The following is a 26,594-nucleotide window of genomic DNA, read 5'->3' as shown; positions in this document are numbered from 1 at the left end:
CAGACTTAATCTGCACTATAGAACAACTGGACCTAATAGATATTTACAGAACATTTCATCCAACAGCTGCAGAATACATACTCTTCTCCTTTGCACATGGATTATTCTCAAAGATAGACCATGTGTTAGGTAACAAAACAAGTCATAAAATATCCAAAAATTGGAAATAATATCAAGAATATTCTCTGACCGCAGTGAAATAAAACTATAAATCAGTAACAAGAGAAATTTTGGAAAACACATGTAAATTAAACAGTATGCTCCCAAATGACCAGTGTATCAATGTATAAATTAAGAAGGAAATGGAAAAATTTCTTGAAACAAATGATAATGTAAATACCATATACCAAAACCTATAGGATACAATGAAAGCAGTAGGAGAGAAATTGTAGCAATATGTGCCTACATGAAATAAAACAAAAACAAAAACAAAATAACTTCAAATAAATACAACCTGTATCTTAAAGAACCAGAGGCCAGGCACCATAGCTCATGCCTGTAATCCCAGCACTTTGGGAGGCTGAGGCGGGTGAAACCCTGTCTCTACTAAAAGTACAAAAATTAGTTGGGTGCAGTGGTGCGTGCCTGTAATCCCAGGTACTTGGGAGGCTGAGGCAGGAGAATTGCTTGAGCCAAGAGGTGAAGGTTGCAGTGAGCTGAGATTACATCACTGCACTCAAGCCTGGGCAACAGAACGAGACTCCATCTCAAAAAAAAAAAAAAAAAAAAAAAAAACTAGAAAAGCAAGCACAAACCAAATCTCAAATTAGTGGAAGAAAAGAAATACTAATGATCAGAACAGAAATAAATGAATTGGAATGGAAGAAAACAACACAAAAGATCAATGAAACAAAAAGTTGGTTTCTTGAAAAGATAAAGAAAATTGACAAACCTTTAACCAGATTAAGGAAAAATGAGAGAAGAGCCAAATAGATAAAATCAGTGATGAAAAAGAAGACATTACAACTGATACTTCAGAAATTCAGAGGATCATTAGTGGCTACTATGGCAATTATATGCCAATAAATTGGAAAATCTAGAAGAAATGGATAAATGCCTAGGCATATACAACCTGCCAAGATTGAACCACGAAGAAGTCCAAAACCTGAACATACCAATAACAATGAGATTGAAGCCATAATAAAAATGTCACCTAGGGAGAGGTTGCAGTGAGCTGAAACTGTGTCTTTCCACTTCAGCCTGGGCAACAAGAGTGAAACTCCATCTCAAAACAAACAAACAAACCAAAAATGTCTCCCAATGTAAAGAAGCCCAGAACCTGATGGTTTCACTGATGAATTCTACTAAACATTTAAAGAAGAACTTATACCAATCCTATTCAAAGTGTTCCAACAAAAACGGTTAGAGAATGCGGGAGATTATGGCAGACTGGAGGCAGGACTAGATTGCAGCTCCAGAAAGAGCAACAGGCAGTGGCTGGCTCACATTGTGAATTTTAGTTCCAGATGGACTGCAAGAGCAAACCAGAAATCCTGAGAGGACCCACAGACCCTCTGAAGAAAGCAGACTGCTCCTGCAGGACCTGGGAGATGCCCCCCCCCCCCAAAAAAAAAACTGAGTGCCCCAACTGTGGAAGTGGGAAAGAGAGACCCCCTCTTCCAAACATACATCCCCACTGGAGAAGCTGAAAGCTGAAGTTCTGTTTGCGCGAGAAGTTTCCGACTTTACCTGGAGCTGAGTTAATTTGGAGAGCCGAGCAAAATACAGGGGTGGAGGAAGAAGCAGAAAGGCCCTGGGAGCTTGTTGGGTCACCTACCAGGCCATTCCTGCCTGTACCACAGGGATCCATAAGAGCAAGGGGTAAAACTACACAGGGATAAGCAAATCTCTAGCTGAACTTTGTAACCATTTGATTGGGGTGAGAAGCCTTCTGTCCAGAACTTGAGGGAGGGTGCAAATCCGGTGTGCAGACTCGACAGGTAGGGGAAGAACCAAGCCCCCGCCCCCATTTTTTTTTCTTTTTCTTTTTTTTTTTTTTTTTTGCAGTTGGGAGGTGGGTAGCCTGGGACAAGTTTTCAAGCCCATATAGCTCCACACCTGGAAATAATCTGGGTGTGAGGGCTGTTGGGTGGTGGGCCATGGTGGGAGTGAGAGAGGCCCTTCAGTTTGTGTGGGAGCTGGATGAGGTTTGTGACTGCTGGCTTTCTCCCACTTCCCTGACAACCTGCATGACTCAGCAGAGGCAGCCATAATCCTTCTAGGTACACAACTCCAGTGAACTGAGACCCTCACTCCCATTCCCCACAGCAGCTTGCAGCAAGACCTGCCCAAGGACAGTCTGAGCTCAGACACGCCTAGCCCCACCCCCACCTGATGGTCCTTTCCTACCCACCCTAGTAGTGGAAGACAAATGGCATATAATCTTGGGTGTTCTAGGGCCCCGACCACCGCCATTCCTCCCCCATACTACCACACCTGATGATCTCTGGAAAGCACCACCTCCTGGCAGGAGGCCAACCAGTACAAAAATAGAGCATTAAACCACCAAAGCTAAGAACCTCACAGAGTCCATTGCACCCCTCCACCACCTCCACTGGAACAGGTGCTGGTATCCATGGCTGAGAGACCCATAGATGGTTCACATCACAGGATGCTGGGCAGACAACACCCAGTACCAGTCCAGAGCCAGGTAGACTCGCTGGGTGGCTAGACCCGGAAGAGAGACAACAATCACTGCAGTTCAGCTCAGAGGAATCCACATCCATAGGAATAGGGGGAGAGTACTACATCAAGGGAACACCCTGTGGGACAAAAGAGTCTGAACAACAGGCTTTAGCCCTAGACCTTCCCTCTGACAGAGCCTACCCAAATGAGAAGGAACCAGAAAACCTTCCCTGGTAATATGAGAAAACAAGGCTCTTCAACACCCCCCAGAAAACACACATGCTCACCAGCAATTGATCCAAGCCGAGAAGAAATCCCTGATTTACCTGAAAAAGAATTCAGGGGATCAGTTATTAAGCTAATCAGGGAGGAACCAGAGAAATGCGAAGCCTAATGCAAGGAAATTCAAAATATGATACAAGAAGTGAAGGGAGAAATATTCAAGGACGTAGATAGCTTAAAGACAAAACAATAAAAAACTCAGAAAACTTTGGACACACTTTTAGAAATGCAAAATCCTCTGGAAAATCTCAGCAATAGAGTTGAACAAGTAGAAGAAATTTGAAGCTCAAAGACAAGGTCTTTAAATTAACCCAATCCAACAAAGACAAAGCAAAAAGAATAAGAAAATATGAACAAAGCCTCCAAGAAGTCTGAGATTATGTTAAACAACTAAACCTAAGAATAATTGGTGTTCCTGAGGAAGAAGAGAATTCTAAGAGCTTGAAAAATGTGTTTGGGAAATAATCGAGGAAAACTTCCCGGCCTTCCTAGAGACCTAGACATCCAAATACAAGAAGCAGAAAGAACACCTGGGAAATTCACTGCAAAAAGATCTTCACCTAGGTACATTGTCATGAGGTTATCCAAAGTTGAGACAAAGGGAAGAATCTTAAGAGCTATAAGACAGAAGCACCAGGTAACCTATAAAGGAACACCTATCAGATTAACAGCAGATTTCTCAGCAGAAACCCTATAAGCTAGAAGGGATTGGGGCCCTATCTTCAGCCTTCTCAAACAAAACAATTACCAGACAAGAATTTTGTATCCAGTGAAACTAAGCATCATATATGAAGGAAAGATACAGTCTTTTTCAGACAAACAAATGCTGAGAGAATTCACCATTACCAAGCCACCAGTATAAGAACTGCTAAAAAGAGCTCTAAATCTTGAAACAAATCCTAGAAACACATCAAAACAGAACCTGTTTAAAGCTTAATTCACACAGGACTTATAAAACAAAAATACAAGTTAAAAAGCAAAATAGGCCATAAAATGAGCCTCAATAAATTTTTTAAAAATTGAAATTATATCAAGCACTCTCTGACCACAGTGGAATAAAACTGGAAATCAACTCCAAAAGCAATCTTCAAAACCATACAAATACATGGAAATTAAATAACTGCTCCTGAGTGAGCACTTGGTTAAAAATGAAATCAAGGTAGAAATTTAAAAATTCTTCAAACTGAATGACAATAATGACACAACGTATCAAAACCTCTGGGGTAAGGCAAAGGTGGTGCTAAGAGGAAAGTTCATAGCCCTGAACGCCTATATCAAAAAGACTGAAAGAGCACAAACTGACATTCTAAGGTCACACCTCAAGGAACTAAGGAAACAGGAAAAAACCAAACCCAAACCCAGCAGAAGAAAGGAAATAACCAAGATCAGAGCAGAACTAAATGAAATTGATACAAATGAACAAAATACAAAAGGTAAATGAAACAAACAGCTGGTTCTTCGTAAAGATAAATAAAATTGATAGACCATTAACAACATTAACCAAGAAAAGAAGAGAGAAAATCCAAATAACCTCGCTAAGAAATGAAACAGGAGATATTACAACTGACACCACTGAAATACAAAAGATCATTCAAGGCTACTAAGAACAGCTTTACCCGCGTAAACTAGAAAACCTAGAATACATGGATAAATTCCTGGAAAAATATAACCCTCTTAGCTTAAATCAGGAAGAATTAGATACCCTGAACAGATCAATAACAAGCAGTGAGATTGAAATGGTAATTAAAAAATTATCCAAAAAAAGGGTCCATGACCAGACGGATTCACAGCAGAATTCTACCAGACATTTGAAGAATTGGTACCAATCCTTTTGCCACTCTTCCACAAGATAGAGAAAGAAGCAACCCTCTCTAGTTCATTCTATGAAGCCAGCATCACCCTAATACCAAAACCAGGAAAGGACATAACCAAAAAAGAAAACTACAGACTGATATCCTTGATGAACATAGATGCTAAAATCCTTAACAAAATACTAGCTAATCAAATCCAACAATATATCAGAAAGATAATCCACCTTGATCAAATAGATTTTATACCAGGGATGGAGGAATGGTTTGCCATAATCAAGTCAATAAATGTGATGCACCACATACACAGAATTAAAACAAAAATCACATGATCATTTCAATAGATGCAGAAAAAGCATTCAACAAAATCCAGCATCCCTTTATGATTAAAACTCTCGGCAAAATCAGCAAACAAGGGACATACCTTAATGTAATAAAAGCCATCTGGGGAAAAGTTGAAAGCATTTCCTCTGAGAAGTGGAACAAGACAAGGATGTCTACTCTTACCACTCTTCTTCAACATAGTACTGAAGTCCTAGACAGAGTAATAAGACAACAGAAAGAAACAAAGGGCATCCAAATCAGTAAAGACGAAGGCAAACTATCACTGTCACCCTTTTCAACAAATGGTGCTGGGATAATTGGCTAGCCACATGTTGGAGAATAAAACTGGATCCTCATTTCTCACCTTATACAAAAATCAAATCAAAATGGATTAAGAACTTAAATCTAGGATGGGAAACTATAAAAACCCTAGAAGATTGATACCCAGTAGTGGGATTTCTGGATCAAATGGTAGTTCTACTTTTGGTTCTTAAAGGAATCTTCACACTGTTTTCCATAGTGGCTGTACTAGTTTACATTCCCACCAGCAGTGTAGAAGTGTTCCCTGTTCAACGCATCCATGCCAACATCTACTGTTTTATGATTATAGCCATAATCAAAACCCACTGGGGATATTGGAAAAACCCTTCTAGACATTGGCTTAGGCAAGCATTTCATGACCAAGAACCCAAAAGCAAATGCAATAAAAACAAAGATAAATAGCTGAGACCTAATTAAACTAAAGAGTTTTTGCACAGCAGAGGGAACAGTCAGAAGAGCAAACAGGTATCCCACAGAGTGGGAGAAAATCTTCACAATCTATACATGTGACAAAGGACTAATATCCAGAATCTACAATGAACTCAAACAAATCAGTAAAAAAAAAAAAATCCCTTCAAAAAGTGTGCTAAGGACATGAATAGACAATGCTCAAAAGAAGATACACAAATGGCCAACAAACATATGAAAAAACGCTCAATATCACTAATGATCAGGTAAATGCAAATCAAAACCACAATGTGATACCACCTCCTGAAAGAATGGCCATAATCAATGTGATACATCATATCAACAGAATAAAGGACAATAACCATATGATCATTTCAATTGATGCTGAAAAACCATTTGATAAAGTTAACATCCCTACATGATGAAAACCTTTAAAAAACTGGGTATAGAAGGTCTTAACATAATAAAAGCCATCTGTGACAGACCCACAGCTAGTATTAAATTGAATAGGGAGAACCTAAAAGCTTGCCCTCTTAAACCTGGAACATGACAAGGATGCCCACTTCCACCACTGTTAATCAACATAGTACTGTATGTTTTAGAGCAATTCAAAAAGATAAAGAAGTAAAGGGCATCCAAATCGGAAAGGAAGAAATTAAATAATCCTTGTTTGTGGATAAATGATGTTAAATTTAGAAAAACCTGAAGACCACCAAAATACTATTAGAACTGATAAACATATTCAGTAAGTTGCAGGATACAAAATCAACATACAAAAATCACTAGCATTACTATATGCCAACAGTGAACAATCTGAAAAAGAAATAAAAAACTAATTCCATTTGTAATAGCCACAAATAAAATTTTTATACAAAAGACAGGCAATAAAGCCTGCTGGCAAGCATGTGGAGAAAAGGGAACCCTTGTACACTGTTGGTGGGAATATAGGTTAGTTCAAACACTATGGAGAACAGTTTGGAGGTTCCTTAAAAAATTAAAAATAGAGCTACAATACAACCCATTAATCCCACTGCTGGGTGTATACCCAAAAGAAAGGAAATCAGTATATTGAAGAGATATCTGCATTCTTATGTTTGTTGCAGTACTGTTTACAATAGCTAAGATTCAGAAGCAACCTAAGGGTCCATCAACAGATGAATGGAAAATAAAATGTGATACATATACACAATGGAGTACCATTCAGCCATAAAAGAGAATGAGATCCAGTCATTTGCAGCAACTTGGATGGAGCTGGAGATCATTACATTAAGTTAAATAAGCTAGGCACAGAAAGACAATTATAGCACGTTCTTGCTTATTTGTGGGATCTAAAAATCAAAACACTTGAACTCATTGAGATAGAAAATAGAAGGATAATTACCAGAGGCTTGAAAGGGTAGTGGGGTGGGGTGGGGTGGGGTGGGGTGGGGTGGAGGTGGGATGGTTAATGGGTCCAAAAAATAGTTAGAAATAATAAATAAGACCTGCTATTTGATAGCACAACAGGGTTACTATAGTCAATAATAACTTTAATTGTACATTTTAAAATAACTTAAAGAATGTTATTGGATTATTTGTAACTCAAATAATAAGTGTTTGAAGGGATGGATACTCCATTCTCCATGATGTGCTTATTTCACATTGCATGTCTATATCAAAACATTTCATGTACCCCATAAATATATACACCTACTGTGTGCCCACAAAAATTTAAAAAGTAAAAAAAGAAACCCATATATCCAAGAGATATCTGCCCTCTTATGTTTGTTACAGCACTGTTCACAATGGCCAAGATTTGGATGTAACCTAAGTATTCATTAACAGATGAATGGATAAAGAAAATGTGGTACATATACATAATGAAGTACTATTCAATCATAAAAGAGGATAAGATTCTGTCATTTGCAACAACATGGATGGCACTGGAGATTGTTTTGTCAAGTGAAATAAGCCAGGCACAGCAAGACGAACTTTGCATGTTATCACTTATTTGTGGGATCTAAACATCAAAACAATTAAACTCATGGAGATAGAAAATAGAAGAATGGTTACCAGAGGCTAGGAAGTATAGTGGGGAGTGTGGGTGGAGTGGTGGGAATGGTTAATGGGTACTGAAAATAGAAAGAATGAATAAGACTTAGTGTCAGATAGAACAACCCAGAGACTATAGTCAATTATAATTTAATTGTACATTTAAAAATAACTAGAGAATATAATTGGATTGTTTGAAACACAAAAGCGTAATGCCTGGGGAGATGTGTTCCAAATTTTTCATGATTTAGTTATCACACATTGCATGCCTGTACCAAAATATCTCATGTACCCCATAAATATATATACCTACTTTGTACTCACAAAAATTAAAAATAAATTTAAAAATTGAGAGAAAAGGTAAAAATAAAGAGTAATGGAGGCCATTTCTAACTATATGCTTTAGTTTCAGATAGTAATAATTCCCTATAATAAAAGATGAGGGCTCATTTGTTAATTTTTTAAAACCACATGCTAATCTAGATCATACTGAATATATCCCTTGTTGTAGTTATAGTTTCTTGTTTTGTAAAGTTTTCCTTTTATTTTTTTCTTAGTGAAAATCAATATGGATTAAATGTTTAGTACCAGCATTTTCTTCTGTGACTTCCCAATCCTGAGCCTTTTATCTTGATTTCATCTCTTGATGGTTTTATTATAGCATTCATGATAATGTCTGTTTTTTGTCTTATTGCCGAATGGCACATTAGATGTATTTAGTAGGTTACAGTTTCCTTTCCTCTGCATGTAGTAGACATTTTCCTGTTGTCGTCTGACCCTGAATATGGTGCTAGTTAGCCCTTTATCACAGTTTTTTTCATTAAACTTTTGTTTGGTTCAGTTTAATTATCAAATAATTTTTCCCTGCAGGTAGAATTTATAGAAGTTTTATTACCTGAGTTTTCTTTATATTTGAGAATACCTGCTACATTTCTATTTAGATGGCAAATTGGCCGAGGATAATATCATTTGGTCACCTTTGTCTTCAACCTTGTATATAATGATTTGCCATTTTCTGGCTCTGAATGCTGTGAAGTAATCTGAAGCCTCCTAGATTCTCTGTCTCTCTCTCTCTCTTTCTCTCTCTCTCTCTCTCATTCTCTCTCTCTCTCTCTCACACACACACACACACATGTGACAGGCTTCTTTCCTGACTGAATGCTTGGAGAAATTTTTCTTAATCCTTGAAAGTCAGTAACTGGTCCAGGATTTTGTTTTAGTGTCAATAATTCAGCATTTTTTTTAAACACAGGGTTCTCTCTCTGTCTGTAGAGTACATTACCCGTTATTTTCAAAGAAATTTTCTGTTTTTATATCTTTGAATTGCTTTTCTGTTCCATTAGGCTTTCTCCTGCTGAGAAACCTATTTTCTTTATGTTGGCGTCTCTTTAAAAAAGTATTACTTATATTTCTTCAATTGTTTTAGCTAGTTTTTAATTTCCCTTTGTATTTGCTATCATTATCTCAAGCTTGTCTATATGTCAGGATTTTAATTTTTACCTAGTTATAGTGCACTGTTTATCACTTGACTTTTTAAAAAGTCATTCTCTAAAGATGTTGTAACTTTTTCTTTGACATTTTTTGGTAGTTTTCTATTTTGATATAAGTTAAAACAGAAAATTTGCAAAATACAAGTATAGTACAAAGAACTCTTCCCCCAAATACACTGTACCCGGTTCACTAGCTATGTTTTGTCCTATTTGCATACACACACGTGTGCACGCACATGCACATACACACCCTCCTTTTGTACCTCCTTTTGTTCTGAACAGTGAGAGGAAGTTAAAAACATTGTAACACTTTACAAAAAAATATGTCAGTGTGTGTGTCCCAGAAAAACTGCTTTCTCTTATATAACCATAGCACAATGATCAAAATCAGGAAGCTCACATTACAAGATACAATGTGATTTTCTAATCCACATGGCATATTTAATTTTTTAAAACTACCCCATTGATGTTTGTTACAGCTTGTTTTTTTCTGGTATAGGATCCAATCCAGGAGCAGGTGACCATTTAATTAGTTTTCCTTTGATGCCTGTCATGTTGTTGCTCCATCTTTGAGGTTAATTTTGCTCTTTTCAAAAAGTTTGCTTTCATTACTTCTTTTGTAGCCAAAGGACTTGTGGAAAATCTTATGGTCCTGATCTATGTTTTCTACCAAATTTTATGTTTTTTATTTTTTTCACCCATTACATGCTAAAGATACTAGTTTGTTTATATATCTAGTTGTGTCATTTCTTTGGATTTCACTTGCCTATGCTTATTGTGAGTGGCTTTGTTCCTATCTTCCATCTTTTCTGATATAGTGAAACTAAATTCTTCCTGAAATTCTCTTCACTCTTACTGAGCTCTCTCAGTCTTTTCTGGGGAGCTACTGTTTGCGGGTTCTGTATTGTACTCTTCTGTATCCTGCTAGCTCCAAGGCATGGGGAGGAGGATAGGACTGGGAAGCTCAGCTTTCTCTGTTGAAAGATCTGGGCTTTCTTGTCTTTTTCTGGATTTTATTAAATGCCAAATTTCTATCGACCTGGTTTCCTGTGTGCTGTCTCTGTGGGGAAACCTTCAGATTTGCAATTTTCTTGTCTCTGCTAAGATTTTTCAGATAGATGATTAGCTAGCTTTAATAAGGATTTCAGATGTCTCCTCCTTACTTCTTTTCACCTACTTTTCTCCCTATTGACATGGTATTGGTGAGACTAGCCTGTTCTTTTTATGACTGTCTCTTTCCTATTCTTCATTTGGTGTCTGTGTGTTGGGCACACACTGTGTATTGGAATAACACCCAGCCACACCTCAATAAATTTTATTTGGTTGACTCTTCTCAAAGTTATTATGTCAATTGTATCCCTTTGTTTAGCTCCTTTTATGATTTTATTTTTATTATTCTGCTTTTTCTATTTATTTAATAGGGGTTAGAGGAAAAAGTCAATAATCCATATTTACCCATCATTCATTTACCTTGCTTGAATTATTAAAAATCAAACATAAATCTTCCTAGAGATAATTATTACATTACAGGCCAATTCTGAAATAAAGTATGTGAAGTCTGAACTGGATCTAAAAGGTCAACCATACAGTTTTTAATTTTAAAAAGAGCTTTGTAATTTTAAAAATTGATACATTTTATTATTTACAAATGGAATGCAATAGTGTACAAACGCTAGTCTTTTTTTCAGCCATTCCAGCTTTTCCATTTTTAAAAATTATCTTTGTTCCTATGTGCTTCAGTTTTTTCCTGTGTCACTTATTTTCTCATACACTAACATCAGTATTTTCACTAGAACACATAACTTTTTATATACAAAAGCAAGCACACACTTGGTAGCCTGTGAACTGCCAGGGCTTTGCTGATGTCCAACAGCAGAAGGCAACCACTTTCACACTTAACCCAGACATGGATTTTTTTTTTTTTTTCTGTTGGGAAGATTGGCTTTGTATGAGTGCACTGTTCATGAATACGGTCACTCTGAGAAAGGAAGAAGATGACATATCAGGCTAATCAACCCAACAGTCAGTGAGGTGACAAGTGCTACAGTGACATAAGGCTTCATTGTAGAAAAGTCACTGACTCTGCACAAGGCCTTTTTACCCTGTTTTGCGTCAATGAGCAGAACAATTCCATTCACCTTTCACTACTCATGGTGCAGTCTGGAAAAACTTCATGAGGTTTGCTCTCAGACATACACCTCCACACCACTGGATGCTTATACAAATGTAAATATGTTCAAATCTCTGTGAAAGCTGCATTATTGTGTACAGCAACCTCTCTGACTTGTTTTCTGCTATTTCTAGGATGCATCCACTTCTTCTTTCTAAGTTCTATGAAAAACAACCATGTTAAGGAGCTGGGAGAATAAGACAGAAAATAACTACATTAGGTAAACAGTTTCTCCTTTGATTCAAATTGCTGTGGCTGATATCAGACTGCCATTCTAGAAGTACCTGAGAAGGGCAGAGGTGTTTAAGGAAACAGTTTCTCCTTGGATTCTGATTGCTGTGGCTGATATCAGAGTGCCATTCTAGAAGTACCTAGCATGGACAGAGGTGTGTGTGTGTGTGTGTGTGTGTTGCAGGCACAACATCATGATGAATCGAGAGACAAGAGACAGAAAGCAGATTGGTTGATAACCAGGTTCCCCTGTCAGGGCGTGTGGTTTGAAACGAAACCACCACTTACTAGCTTCATAATATTGGGCAAATTACTTCCTTAATCTGTCATTGCATCAGATTCCATATTGAAAGATGAGCATAATAATAGAACCTATCTAATAAAATTATTTGATCATTAATTAAAATTATATATATGAGATATTATATTTATGAAAACTTATCTCTCTCTCCACACACACAATTAACAGTGCCTAGCACATAGTAAGGCCTCAAAAAACTGTTAAGTTATATAAGAAACCAATAGGTAGTGCTTTTGATACCGGAAAGGATCCCCCGTCCCCCTCATAGGGCGTGCGATGGGGGTGTGGCTCACTTCTTCAGTACCCCACTGCTCAAACCTCTAGGGAGCATACAGACAGGCCGACTGTGGGGCTCTGACTCCACGAGAGTGTCTAGGGGTGAATGTTTACAGATGCTAAGGCCCCAGTGGGTGTGTGTTACAGGATGCCATTTTAGTTTGCCATCTATAGGTGGCTTGTGTTAACCAGCTCAATTAGACCTTCTACCTTGTCACAAGGATGGAGGGCTTTCTGTATCCCAGGTTCTTGCCTTGGGGTACCAGAAGAATCGCATCACACGTGGTCTTGGAGAATGAGTGCAAAGTTTTATTGAGTAGAAGTAGCTCACCACCACTGGGGGAGCCAGAAGGGAGATGGTATTCCCCTGGAGTTGGGCCACTCAGCAGCCCCACCTCTCCTCCAACTGCTCTGGCCAAACTCCACCCCATCCTGCTGGTCAGTGGCCTGCTGGTCAGTGGTCTGCTGGTGTGCTGGTTTCTGTCAGTGTGCTCTTCTGCCAGTGTGCTGCCTCAACGTCCTCTCGCTATCCAGCTACTTGTGTCTTTTTCCACTGATGTACTCCTCTTGACATCTGGCTGCCTGTGTGTCTTTCCACTCGGGTCTCGGGTTTTTATAGGCCCAGAATGAGAGCATGGTGGGCCAGAGTGGTCTTGGAAAATGCAACATTTGGGCATGAAAGCAGGAGTGCCTGTCGTCACCTAGGTCCAAGGGAGTGGAGCCCTAGCCAGGGACCTGCCTTTCTCTACTCAGCACTTCCTCGACCCCTCCGGTATCATTCTCCCCTCTGAAGATGTACATCTAACTACCTTTAGAATATGGACAATGACCGGTCTTAGCTGCTTCCTGCTGACAGGGGGCATTGTTCTGGGGAAAATGGCAGTCAGACTCCTAGAGGTCTAAGGGTTCCTAGACAAGGGGAGCCATCTTTCGAGGCTCCGGTTGACCATTTGGATTTTGATGGCTTCTAGGCTTGAGAGTAAAAAAAAAAAAAAAAAAAAAGTTTTATAAGGTTAAGTATGCATGGGTTAAATATGTGTATTATACAAGGAAAGAATTTAGTGCCAGAGATTACAGAGATAAGAAGTGAAATATACTAACAGCAACATTCTACCCTGAGCTGTTTCACCCTGGTGAAAGAAATTAAACGTTTTATGGGAGCGGTTAAACTTTAGAAGAGAAATAACTGTTCTTGCCGTATCTTTTAGCAGTTAGCAGGCACATCCTGGGAATTTTGGGGTTTGTGGACTTACATGGTGGTCATCAAAGCTTTTGTCTGTTTCCTGCATCTCCTCTCGCTTTTTTAGGCCTCCTGTCTCTATTATAAAAGACCAAGGTGGCCACTTTCAGGAGGTCCTCTAATGTACTATCTGGTCCCAGGGCCCATTTTTGCAACTTCCTCCTGATGTCAGGAGCTACCTGGGTAATACATTTATCTTTTAGGATTAGCTGTTCTCGACTGAATCAGGAGATAGAGGTGTGCTTTGTCAAGGCCGCTCTTAGCCTTTCCAGGAAGGCAGTGGGATTTTCATCAAATCCTTAGTCGATCATGGACAACTTAATATAATTGAGAGGCTTAGTCTTAGTCCTACATAAGCCCTCCATTATGCACACCTGAAAGTGTCTCCTTTTCCAGTCTTCCATCTCGTCACTGGGATCCCATTTAGGATTATTTACTGGTATTGCTTCTCTTCCAGTTGGATAATATTCACCCCCTTCTCTGATGCTATATATGAAAGAAAGCTTATCCCCAAATCTCTCCGCTGCTGACAGAGCAGCCTGCTTCTGAGTGTCCATTGGGGTTTGATTCAAAAGTAACATAACGTCTCTCCAGGAGAGTTCAAATATTTGGGTGTAATTCTGGAAAGCCTCTATTTATCTATCAGGGTCATCTGAAAACTTGCCAAGATCCCCCTTAATTTGCTTTAAGTCCTATAGGGAGAAGGGGACCTGGACCTTACTAGGCCCAAATTTACTGGGCATTTGTTGGAGGGTTAAGAGTGAGACTGGAGTTTGTCTAGAGCAAAGATTTTTAGGAGGAGGCAGGTGGGAAGCTGAAGCTGTATAGGGTGGTCTGGGTGGACCCTGAGTAACAGGGTCAGAGGTAGCTGGATCCTCTGCTGGGGTTGCCCCTGGGACTCATATTTTTAGTTGCTTGAGCTTGCCCCTTGCAACCTTCCCTGAGATGCCAAACAGGAGGGCAATCCTACTCTGTCAGCAAAGGTCTGGATTGCCTTGCAAGCTATAGAAAGCCTACACTTATGGGGCCTCAGACCATCTGTCCTCACGTCTATAGAAAAGTTCCAAATGCCAGATGGTATAGAAATGAATGGTTCCTTCCTGAGGCCAAGCCACTCTTTCCTGTAAATCATAATTTGGCCAAACCTTTTTGCAGAGGGCTAAGAGGCACTTTTCCTCCAGATTCTGAGGCTCAAGGCAGTCCCAGTGGTTCAGAATACACTCCAGAGGAGTATAAGCTGAGGGTGGTGAAAATAACTGGTTGCCCATTCTGAAAGACAGTGAATAGAGGTGTCCCTCATTCCCTTTCTTCTTTCAACAAAGACTCAGAAAGTGAATGTCCTCCTTTCACTCTCCACTGCTTATCCCTGAGCCCCGATGATCTTGGCAGGTGCCGGCCATGGATACTGATGCAGTATGTACCCATGAAGCAGGGAAAACCTGGAGAATAGGAATTAACCACCCTCACCTTTGCCCTCATTTCTCCCTGCTTTCAGCAAACCTTGAGTTTCCTGAGCCTGTTTATGCCATGAAGCATGGCCTCCTTCCATGAGGTGGGGGGTTTAGTTGGTAGGAATTGGTTCTGCCCGTTTACATTATACCTGTTGCCTGGCTTTGAATCCTTCAAACCTTGTTTTTCTTTCTAGGGCCTCAGCCTGAAGCTTGGAGTCCAGTTTGGGACTGAAAAGGTATTTTAGAGGCTGTTTATATCTGTTTAGAGTGTCTCAAATGTGCCCTGTCGAATTTGCAGTTATCAGTCAGCAGGGGACATTACTCTGTTAACTTCCCTATTAGAAACAGAGTTGGTGGTGGGGGACACCTCTCACTTAGGAAAGGAAAAAAAAAAAAAAAAAGAAGAACAGTTTAAGAGGAAAAAGGGGAAGATTCTGGGGGAAGAACCCCTTGCTTAGTACAACTGGACCCCTCTAATCCTTATATTTTTAGCCGATTTCAGACTAGGCTGAATTCCTTGGCCAGGGAAAGAAAGGTTCCATTAGCGTGGTGGGTGAGAAGCACCCATTCGTTGACCCTGTGGGGTCATGGTTACCATCGCAGCTTTGTCCCATACCCACTCGTGGCTGTTGGGCTTGGCCTTTGCCTGCTGCTGGCATGCCTAGGCACCCAAGCTGGGAGGGGAAAGGGTAAGAAGAGGTGCCCTGAGCCGTGTGTGCCTGTGGCTGTTAAGGTGGAGGCATACATGGCACCTCTAGGAAAAATTGATCTGATTTGCACCTTTGACGGCTGAACCTAATGCTCGTTTTACTTAGTAACATTGCCATAGCCTGTAGCAAAACTCTTAACATTATAAAGAAAGAGATAAAAGCCATTTCAAACCATATGAGAGAGAAAAGATACGAAGTCTGGGGATTTTGACTGGCTGGTAAGGGCAGAGTTTTGAAGGGAAACAGAGCTTCTTACCCGCAGGAAAGAGAGAAGTGGGAGGTTTTGGAAGAGAGGCAGACCTGACAGTTTCACATTCATTTACACTCATCTTCCGGGATCCTGGCAGAGCTCCCATTTGAAATGGGAAAGGTTCCCTAGTCCCCCTTGCAGGGCATGCGATGAGGGTGTGGCTTGCTTCTTCAGTGCCCCACTGCTCTAACCTCTCGGGGATCATACAGATAGGCAGGCTGTGGGGCTCTAAACTTACGACAGTGTCTAGGGGTGAATGTTTACAGCTCTTGAAACCCCAGTGGGCATGTGTTACAGGGTGATCTTTTAGTTTGCCCTCTGTAGGTGGCTTGTGTTAACCAGCTCAATTAGACCCTCTAGCTTGTCACAAGGACAGAGGACTTTCTGTATCCTGGGTTCTTGCCTTGGTGTACCAGAAGAATTGGATCACACATGGTCTTTGAGAATGAGTGCAAAGTTTTATTGAGTGGAAGTAGCTCTCCGCTGATGGGGAAGCGAGAAGGGAGATGGTTTTCCCCTAGAGTTAGGCTGCTCGGTGGCCCCAGCTCTCCTCTGACTGCCCTAGCCAAACTCCACCTCAACCCGCTGGTTGATGGGCTGCCAGTGTGCCAGAGTCTGTCAGTGTGCTCTTTTGCCAGCATGATCGCTTGACGTCCTCTTGCCGTCCAACCACTTGTGTCTTCTTCAGCTGATGTGCTGCTCTCAACATCTGGCCACCTGTGTGTCTGCCTGCTAGTGTCTCAGGTTTTTATAGGCCCGGGATGGGGATGTGGTGGGCCAGGGTGGTCTTGGAAAATGCAACATTTGTGCACAAAAGGAGGAGTGCCTGTCCTCACCTCGGTCTGTGATGTGGAGCCTTAGCCAGGGACCTGCCTTTCTCTATCCAGCACTTCCCTGCCGTACTTCTGTATCACTTCCTACATACAGTAAGATGTTCTTGGTAAACCCAATTTTTAATAAACTCTAAAAGCTGTTTCCATTCTAGAACTAGTTATCATCTGTATTGCTTTGAGGATTATAGTTAGCTGTAGTTCATGCCACTTACTATTCCTTCCACAAATAGCTTTATATAAATAACATTATAACTACTTCCTTAATGAGCTTAACATATTGGTATAACTTACTTATAAAGATACTTTGTCAGTTTTTGGATGTTGCTGTAGCCTGAAGAAATTTAGGAAATACACATTGTGAAAAAGTATTAGTAATAATGCACTTTAAAGCATTTACTTCTTCAATAGTTAAAAATGATTTATTTGTTTCAAACTCAATCTGATTTGTGGTTTAAGAATCTTCATGGTCTTTAAGTTCCCACAACAATCTTGTGTTTGTATGACTTCACAGGTAGTTAACTGAGCCAAGTAAAAGAGATGAAAGCACTTTTTCTTACATAAGAAATAATAAAAAGGCACCAGATACTAGACAATAGGCCATACTGTCAGTGAAATAAAACAGTGAGGCAGTGGCTTTCTGAGTAACTGGAGTCTCTGTTCATAGGTTGACCATTAAGTAATGTATTAAACTGTAAAAGTGCTAATCTAATCAGGATTTATAGTTCACAAATTAACTAGATAACCCTTGAAAAGGCAGCCAAATTACAAAGAGATAGAATGACAGTCTTTTTGCTTTAGTGTGTCTTTGAATTGCAGAAAACAAATTGGGTGCACATAGAAGTGAAAACATATTTAAAAGTTAATAAAAGGAATATGACACCATTTAATCAGTAATAATAATTACTGGTTGCTTTTATATGTGATATTGCTCCATTTGATCTTACCAGCTATTTGGTGAAGTAGATGGGGCAGATGCTACTCTTAATTTCCTTTCTTCATATTCAATAACTGAGGCTCTGGGCAATGCAGTAATTGCCCATGGTCTCCCCCAAATATATAGCAGAGGCAAGGCACAACCCCAGGCAAAGCTACTCCCACATTTCTTTGTCTTGCCACTGTATAACAATGCCACATAAATAATTTGAAACCTTTACTTCAAATCAATTTTGTAATCACTTGTATTAGTTAATTCTCACACTGCTATAAGAAATAACTTATAAAAAAAAACTTACAACTTATAAAAAAAAAGAAGTTTAATTGGCTCAGTTTTGCAGAGTGCACGGGAAGCATGGCTGTGGAGGCCTCAGGAAACTTATAATCATGGCAGAAGGGGAAGCAGGCACATCTTCACATGGCCAGAGCAGGAGGAAGGGGTGGATGAGAGGTGCTACACACTTTTAAACAACCAGATCTCATGAGAACTCTCTATCACGAGAACAGCAAGGAGGAAATCTTCTCCCATGATCATGTCACCATTCATTAGACCCCTCCTCCAACATTGGGGATGATAATTTGACATGAGATTTGGGTGGGGACACAAATCCAAACCATATCACCACTTAAGAAGGGGAGGGTGTGGGCAGAGTGAAGGTAAAGGGATGCAAGCATGGAGAGAATAGGAAAAGGAGAAATAAACAAGACATAGTGCAGAGGGGAGAGCAGATGGAAAGAATAAAAATTAAGGAAGGCTAAAGTGTTAGAAATAGGTTAGAAATAGGGCTTTGTCGCCCAGGCTGGAGTGCAGTGGTGCGATCTCGGCTCACTGCAACTCCACCTCCCGGGTCCGCTACCATGCCCGGCTAATTTTTTGTATTTTTAGTAGAGACGGGGTTTCACTCTGTGGGCCAGGATGGTCTTGATCTCCTGACCTCGTGATCCGCCCGCCTCGGCCTCCCAAAGTACTGGGATTACAGGCGTGAGCCACCACGCTCAGCCCACACTGTCTTTAATATTAGGATGTAGATATGTAGCTATTCTAGATAGTCCTTTAGAGTTGTTGTTGTTGTTCCTTATTGGGAAATAGCCTCTCTGATTGGTTCTCATTCTTTGAAGTTTTTATATTTCTTTCTTTAGTGTTTTATTTCATTTAAGTGCTTATTTATCTATCGAATATAGTTTTATGTATGTGTTTTAAATGACTTCAGTTTTAGAAATACACCTTAGAACTCTGTATTTTATCTATTTTTTTCTCTTTAGTCTAATTGCTATTATTTTTAAAGAGATTCCTCAATGATCAGAGAAGGTACTCTTACTCCAGGGATAGAAAAGGTTTAACTATAATTTATTTCTCAACAATCAACTGACTTGCCAGTTGTAAATTTTCTAATATAAATGTTAATCCTGTCTTACCTGGTGCTGAATTAGAAAAATCAGCAGACAGATTTTTGTACAATTGACCTTTTGAGTTTAACACTAACCTACAATAGGGTTGTTATGAGCAGTTTTATTTTTCTCTGCCTTGATTTTTCTGTTACCTAAAATCAAGTGGTATTACCTTTGTTCCTGTTAACTTTACAGGTATTCTGAAATATAATTTTGAAAATAAATAGTTCTAGAAAAATAGACTCATTCTATTTACACAACTCGGAACAGCTTTATGCTCATTCAATTAGCTCAAATGCGTAATAGAGTTTGGATATCTCACCTGCTGGTATTCTTTAGATCAAAGCATTGCTGTTGGGTTTCAGTACTGTAATTCTACCAGTTCCAAATCCTGAATGTACTGCTTTCTTGTGGGAGCATTCCCTTTCATTAGGACATGTAAAGGTGCCTTGGGTCTTCTTTTACCATACAGAAAAATAGGAGAGAAGATAATAACTTAAAGCTAAAGAATTAGATTCTGGAACAGAGTGATTTACAATATTGGTGAGCTACCAGAGATTAGTTCTAGTTTCAGTTCTTCCACTATATGGCCGTGTGACTTTCAGCAAGTTATTAGTTCTTCATGGGCCCATAATTCCCTGATCTCTAAGTGAAGATGGAAGTAATTAGGAGCTTTAAAAAATTTTAACTAAAAAATCTTTTGTCTTTTTCAAAATTAATCTTATATAGAGCCCCTAAATTTAGATCAGGTAAAGTCCTGATTGCTGAGGATATGGTGGGAGCAGGAACCAAATCCTAAGCTTATTGAATGTACCCATGCATCACGATTTCAAAGTCACTGGGCTAAACAATTTTAGGGACACTTCCATGTGTAAATTTATTGAGGTCTATTTTTCAGTGGGAATAATCTGATTTACTTTCAGTAGGGAAATCTCTATTTGCTCAAAAATGTCAAGTTGATACTAACCACCAAAAAGAAAAAAGAAAAAAAAAAAGTCAAGTCCACTGTAGAATACATGTATGTTGATGTTTGGTTCCTGTGACCAGGAGGAGGTTTATTTGGTCCTCTCATAAAAGTAAAGGGCTTTGGAAGGCCGAGGTGGGCAAATCACGAGGTCAGGAGTTCGAGAGCAGCCTGACCAACATGGAGAAACCCCGTCTCTACTAAAAATACAAAATTAGCCGGGTGTGGTGGCACATGCCTGTAATCCCAGCTACTTGGGAGGCTGAGGCAAGAGAATCATTTGAACCCAGGAGGTGGAGGTTGCAGTGAGCCAAGATCACACCATTGCACTCCAGCCCAGGCAACAAGACCGAATGGAATACTATGCAGCCATAAAAAATGATGAGTTCATGTCCTTTGTAGGGACATGGATGAAATTGGAAACCATCATTCTCAGTAAACTATCGCAAGAACAAAAAACCAAACACCGCATATTCTCACTCATAGGTGGGAATTGAACAATGAGATCACATGGACACAGGAAGGGGAATATCACACTCTGGGAACCGTGGTGGGGAGGGGGGAGGGGGGAGGGATAGCATTGGGAGATATACCTAATGCTAGATGACGAGTTAGTGGGTGCAGCGCACCAGCATGGCACATGTATACATATGTAACTAACCTGCACAATGTGCACGTGTACCCTAAAACTTAAAGTATAATTAAAATAAATACATACATAAATAAATAAATAAATAAAAAGGGAAGAATAGCAACCAGTAATTTTGACAGTTTTAACAGTCATCATAGTATAACTTTATGTATAAATTAGATGGCTCATTATAATTTCAGCAGTGAAAAAAGAAGGCATTGTAGCCTTTCTAATATACAATGATATTTAGTTACATACTTGAATTTTTGGTAGTTTATATGAAGATACATTTGCCTAAAGATTTTGTTTGTTTAACTTGCAGTATTTGTCCTTAGCTAGGCTAAATCATAAGCCAGCTTCATGAAAAGAAAAATTTAAGGCTTCTCTGCTTTCAAATATGAACAGTTATTATCTACTCAAACAAAGCAAGGAAGTCAAAAAAGAAAGAGCAACTTTGCCAAGGCTAATCTTTCCCTTAGACTGTGTGGGAGTAAAGCTTTTATTTCTTATAAGAAAAAAGATAAAATGTCCAACAGGTTGAGTGGCTGCAAAATATTCTAGCTTTAAAGGGGGTCATTTGATTTTTTTTTGAAATTTTATGAGGTCTCAGGACATTTGACACATGTTGTAAATGTAATGTATATTTACAAATCAATATGATAAAAATGACTTGCTACCCATGCCCCAATTTGGAATCTCAAATCAAACTTACCTCACAAACATTAGAAAATTGAGGAATAATTAAAAATCTATGCTGACCTTCTTTGTATTGCCTGTAATTTACTCTGGGTAAACATTCAGCACCATATGCTGTATATTTGTTTCTTGAATTTATGTTTTGACAATGCATGAAATAAAATATTTCAGATACTTCAGAAAAACTTTACAGCTTAACCTCAGAAGAGTTCCCAGATTTCAGCAGCCAATCACTGAATATAAGTCAGATTTCCACAGATTTCCTTAAGACCTCACATGTGAGGGGTCCCTGTGGAGTTGAGGAATTGAGGTAAGTTAAGCCTGCAGTTTATATATTAATATAGTATGTAGTAAAATTTTGACAAGCTCCAACTAGTTATCTTTATTATATATAGAAAGATTGTCCTCATGTGTATACTTTATATGATCATTCTTTATAGAATGTTTGGGTCCTTTGCTGATCTATTATCGAGATTTAGTAAAAGGCTTATAAAGTTGTTACTTTAATGTGAAGAGATCATTCTCTACTGTACAATATGTATCATAAAAATGAAAAGATATTTGGAATATAATAATCCTTCAGCATTTCTTATTATATTGAAAAACAATGGCCTTACTTGAATTAATTAACCTAATAAATGTCAATACTTTGTATTAATAGAATCCTACCCAATGTGAATAAGGTTTTTAGAATCAAATAGTAAGTTTCTTTCTTGAAATCAAGTCTAGAAAACTAACAATAACATATTTTAATTTGTATGATATCATTCTTTCCTCACATAAAATACATTTAGCGATGGTCAGATCAGCTTACAAGGAATGTAGGTTATACTAGTAAATGTTTCAGAAAAGTAGTCTATTGTTTCAGTCTATTATTGACACACTGCAATTCCTTGAAGAAGGAGCAGGATTTCTTCTAGAGAGACTAAAATAAGTATAAAATAAGTTATTTGTATTGTAAATTTCTTTGATTGAAATTTAATTGAAATCTGATACTGCAGTAAAAAGGGAATCAAGAGTTTCTTATTCTTTCTGGAAGAGGAAATCATTGAGTTGTTGTTCTTGGTTTTTGCATTTCTTTCTCTTTTAAAAAAATTTTTTAAGACAGGGTATCAACATGTTGCCTAGGTAGGTCTGAAACTCCTGGGCTCAGGCTATCCTGCTTCAGCCACTTAAACAGCTGGGACTACTCAGGCCACTGCACTCAGCCTGGATTTTTGCATTTCTATTATCATTTATATTTGTTTAAAGGATCAATATAAGATTGATATTTTCTTCCCTTAGATAAATCATTAAAAACAAACTACACCTACAAGTATTCTCATCATTCATAAAACAAATGACATTCAATACTAAAAATATAAGGGGACCTTACTAACAGAATAAGGTGCCCCCTGCTGCCACCAATAAAATGCAACAAAATAAAATAACAAACAAATGCCGTCATTAATTTTTGCTTCAGCATATCTTGACTGGCTATCTACATAGTCCTTATTTACAGTACACAAAAGAGGTGATTTATCTGGCAGTCTATTCACTGGGATTCTATTAAACAGCCAATGTGATGATGAATGTTCTTAATGATGACCCTGAGGCTCTGCAGGTTTCTAAAGTGCCTCTGAATCATCAACAAAAGACACAATCAGAGACCATTAAGTCTCTCCTTGATTCCACTGTGGCTGTATTTCTTGGGAGAGGGAGAATGATGAGAATTTCTCATTAAAAGGAGGCTTGGTATATTGGGCACATTGAAAATTATGGCCCCAGTCTGATACAGCCCCCTCACATCTGCTTGCCTCCAGCAACTCCAACGTATGTAGTATTGATCAGAAGATAAATGAAGAGTTGAAACCTGGTTCTGTATATTGTGTATTGATCTTGTTATGTATTTTCAGCTGTTCTGGAAGAGATACCAAAATTCAGTCTTTGCTGTCACTTTCTGAGAGCAGTACAGATGAGGAGGAGGAAGATTTTCTCAACAAGCAACATGTCATCACACTACCGTGGTCAAAGAGTACTTAAAGATTATTTGTTCATTACTGTTTCCATTTTGTACCCAGAGTAAAGCAAACAACTGAGAAAAGTAACCAAGTGATTACCTATCCAAGTGCTGGAGATTTTGATTATTAATGTCTTTGATGTTTCAAGGCTACAAACTAATAAAAGTAAAATTATAAGTTCAAGGGCTTATTCTTCCAATGATATATTATATGTCAACCACTAATCTATATTGCAGATTATGTTAGTAAAATATGGTGAATTTGAAGAAATAACTGTTACAACTGTGTCTATAAAACCTACTACAGGGCAGAACATGATTCTACTTAAAGAAATATTTCATCGTCCAATTATATTTTAAATAATTATGTCATCAACAAGAGTGTGCATTTGACAGCCAAGTCACACTAGTTAGTATCATCAATTGAACCTATAATTACACTGTTTATTTTCTGGTTTTTGACATTTATAGAAGTTCTGGTATCTTCAAAAATTTGCAATAAAAGAAAAAAAGAGGACCAAAAATAAAATGGATGTGAAACTTTTCATACTCTGCTCTAGCAAAACACAGTAAAGATCTCTAAGCATCTTTTTTTAAGAAGGTCAATGTAGTGATTAGCTTTATGTGAAAATGTGACTGGTCTACAATACCCAAATGATATGGGTTGGCTGTGTCCCCACCCAGATCTCATCTTGAATTGTAGTTTCTATAATCTCCAGGTGTCCTGGGAGGGACCTGGTGGGAAGTAATTGAATCATGGGGGCAGTTACCCCTATGCTGCTGGTCTCGTGATAGTGAGTTCTCATGTGATCTGATGGTTTTATAAGGGGCTGTCCCCCCTTTTGCTCAGGACTTCTCTTTGCTGCTCCACTTGAAGAAGAATGTGTTTGCTTCCCCTTTCACCATGATTTCCTGAGGCCTCCCCGACCATGCTGAACTGTGAGTCAATTAAACCTCTTTCCTTTATAAATTACTCAGTCTTGAATATGTCTTTATTAGCAATGTGAGAACAGACTAATACACCATATACTTTGTCAGACCTTATAATTGATTCATAAATAATACAGGGACTTGGGGCACCATCCCTTTGCACAGCCAAAAATCTGTGTATTACTTTTTACTCCCCTCAAATGTAACTAATAGCCTATGGTTGACTGGAAGACTTACCTATAATATAAATAGTCAACACATATTTTGTATGTTATATGTATTATATACTGTATTCTTACAGTAAAGTAAGTCAGAGAAAAGAAAATGTTACTAAGAAAATCATAAGGAGGAGAAAATATATTTAATATTCATTATGTAGAAATGGATTATTATAAAATCTTCACCATTGTCTTCATATTGAGCAGGCTGAGAAGGGCGAGAAAAAAAGGATATGAGTTTTGTGTCTCAGGAGTGACAGAGGCAGAAGAAAATCCATGTATAAGTGGGCCCTCACAGTTCAAACCTATGTTTTTCAAGGGTCAGTTATATTCTAGATGTTTCTGTGAGAGTATTTTTTTAGGTTAGATTAACATTTAAATAACTAGACATTGAGTAAAGCAAATTAGTTTACATAACGTGGGTGGGACTCGTGAAATCAGTTTAAAGGCCTTAAGAAAATAAAATAGCTGAGGTCCTCCAAGGTAGAGGGAATTCTTTCTTCAGACTGACTTCAGGCTTGAGCTGCAGTATCATATCTTCCCTGGGTCTCTAGCCTGCAGGCCAGCCCTGTGGATTTTGGACTTGCTAATCCCACAATTGCATGAGGCAATTCTTGAAAATCTCTGTTTTTCTATAGATAGATCAATTGATAGATAGGTAGATAGATATAGATATATAGATATAGATGTGTATAGACACACATATCTTATTTGTTCTATTTCTCTGGAGAACCCAATACAGCCAGTTTGAAGGACTGTTGTGATAGTCAAAAGAAAGAAGACAAAGGGAAGTATTTTGCTGGTGTTGAGTAGTTGTAGATTTTGATATTGGTGGGAGTCCATGGTTATTTATAATCTTATAACTCGAGGCTTAAGAAAGAGGAGAAAACATGGGATGATAATTTTGTGGTCATCACTTTGTGACATTTTAGGACAGTTTCCCCTTATGGAGTTTGTTGACTTAACAGAAAAATATCCCTGAAAGTTGGCCACGCTCTGACAACAATGTAGCCATGACTCCAGACTCAAACTCTTTTGTCTTCTCTATGAGTCTTATACAAGACTGATGGTTGTTTAGTGTAAATTTACCTTTGATACTTTTTCTGTGGCATTAATAAACTGTACTAAATTCACACACATCGTCTACTGACAGAATAGAAAATTATGAAGAAGAGACCTATAGCTATTTCCATGTCTTTTAATATAAAAATGCATCCTATTGAAACTGATTAACAAACGTGGACAATAAGCAATCAAGAAAGCAAGTAATATTATCAGAATAAAATGTTGCAAAAGATATAATTTTTAAAAGAACATGACTCCTCCACAATTTTTACTGCCCTCTTAACACGTCCTCTGTCACAATCCCATAGACAGAAAACAGTGAGTCACCAATGAATCTTCATCATTTGTGTCCAAAGCCCTTTTGGCATCTTGTCCTGACACTACTGGCTTTCTGAATTTTAGTATCTATAGTTAAAATGAGCATTACTGTTCGTCTTTTAACATAGAAAAATATATGTACATATTTTAGCATATCTGCTTAGGTTTAAGGTTTCATGACTCTTTCTACCCTCCTTTGCTCTAAGACATCTTCCTTTTCCCTTGTGATGAAGAAACAAATTGTTCCTCTGGGTTTGATTTATACCAGTGCTTCTCTCAGATTAAAGGAATGTGGTGTTGTCCTATTCTTGTTAGGGAAGGATTGGACCACTACTGTTTTCTCTTGTGTATTCAGCCATAGCTTGAGTCTTTTGTGAACTAGCTCAGAAGATCATTTTATATGATGCTGCTACCTTTTACAATATAAGAATTTTGAAATAAATATTAAGCTGATAATTAATTGTTATCAGTACATCTCTGGCCAAATCTGAGATAAAAAATTGTCATTTGATTTCCAATATGACATTGAAATTAAACATGAGGTTCCGCTGTGGCAGCGTAGACTAGACCCCCTTCTGCCTTTATTTGCTTCCAATAACCACTCATATAGAAAGTTCTTTAATTCCATTGCCATTAGTCTAATGAGGAAATAAAAACTAAGTAAAATTAGAGCCTTTGCCTGAAGCAGCTTCAATGTGTT

At 38.4% G+C, this 26,594-nt stretch overlaps 1 protein-coding gene across 26 annotated transcripts in view; it reads left to right on the top strand.

Annotated features, from left to right (window-relative positions):
• The window catches only part of ZBBX (zinc finger B-box domain containing), a 283,593-nt gene that overhangs the window by 117,019 nt on the left and 139,980 nt on the right, over positions 1-26,594 (top strand). For 13 of the 26 annotated variants that reach the window (XM_063807302.1, XM_009446781.3, XM_063807303.1 and 10 more), the window contains 2 exons: positions 21,536-21,674; positions 23,260-23,547. The exons of 7 other annotated variants lie outside the window; for them this stretch is intronic. In XM_063807302.1, the coding sequence (XP_063663372.1) occupies positions 21,536-21,674; positions 23,260-23,386 (266 nt within the window). In that variant the 3' untranslated portion in view covers positions 23,387-23,547. Of the gene's footprint in view, positions 1-11,593; positions 11,680-15,152; positions 15,195-21,535; positions 21,675-23,259; positions 23,548-26,594 lie in introns of those variants that run through there. 6 more of the 26 variants (XR_010155868.1, XR_010155865.1, XR_010155871.1 and 3 more) reach the window with 2 other exon arrangements.

Source organism: Pan troglodytes, chromosome 2 (assembly GCF_028858775.2).
Source record: "Pan troglodytes isolate AG18354 chromosome 2, NHGRI_mPanTro3-v2.0_pri, whole genome shotgun sequence".
In the NCBI taxonomy this organism is placed as follows: Eukaryota; Metazoa; Chordata; class Mammalia; order Primates; family Hominidae; genus Pan; species Pan troglodytes.
This window is presented reverse-complemented; position numbering and strand designations above follow the sequence as displayed.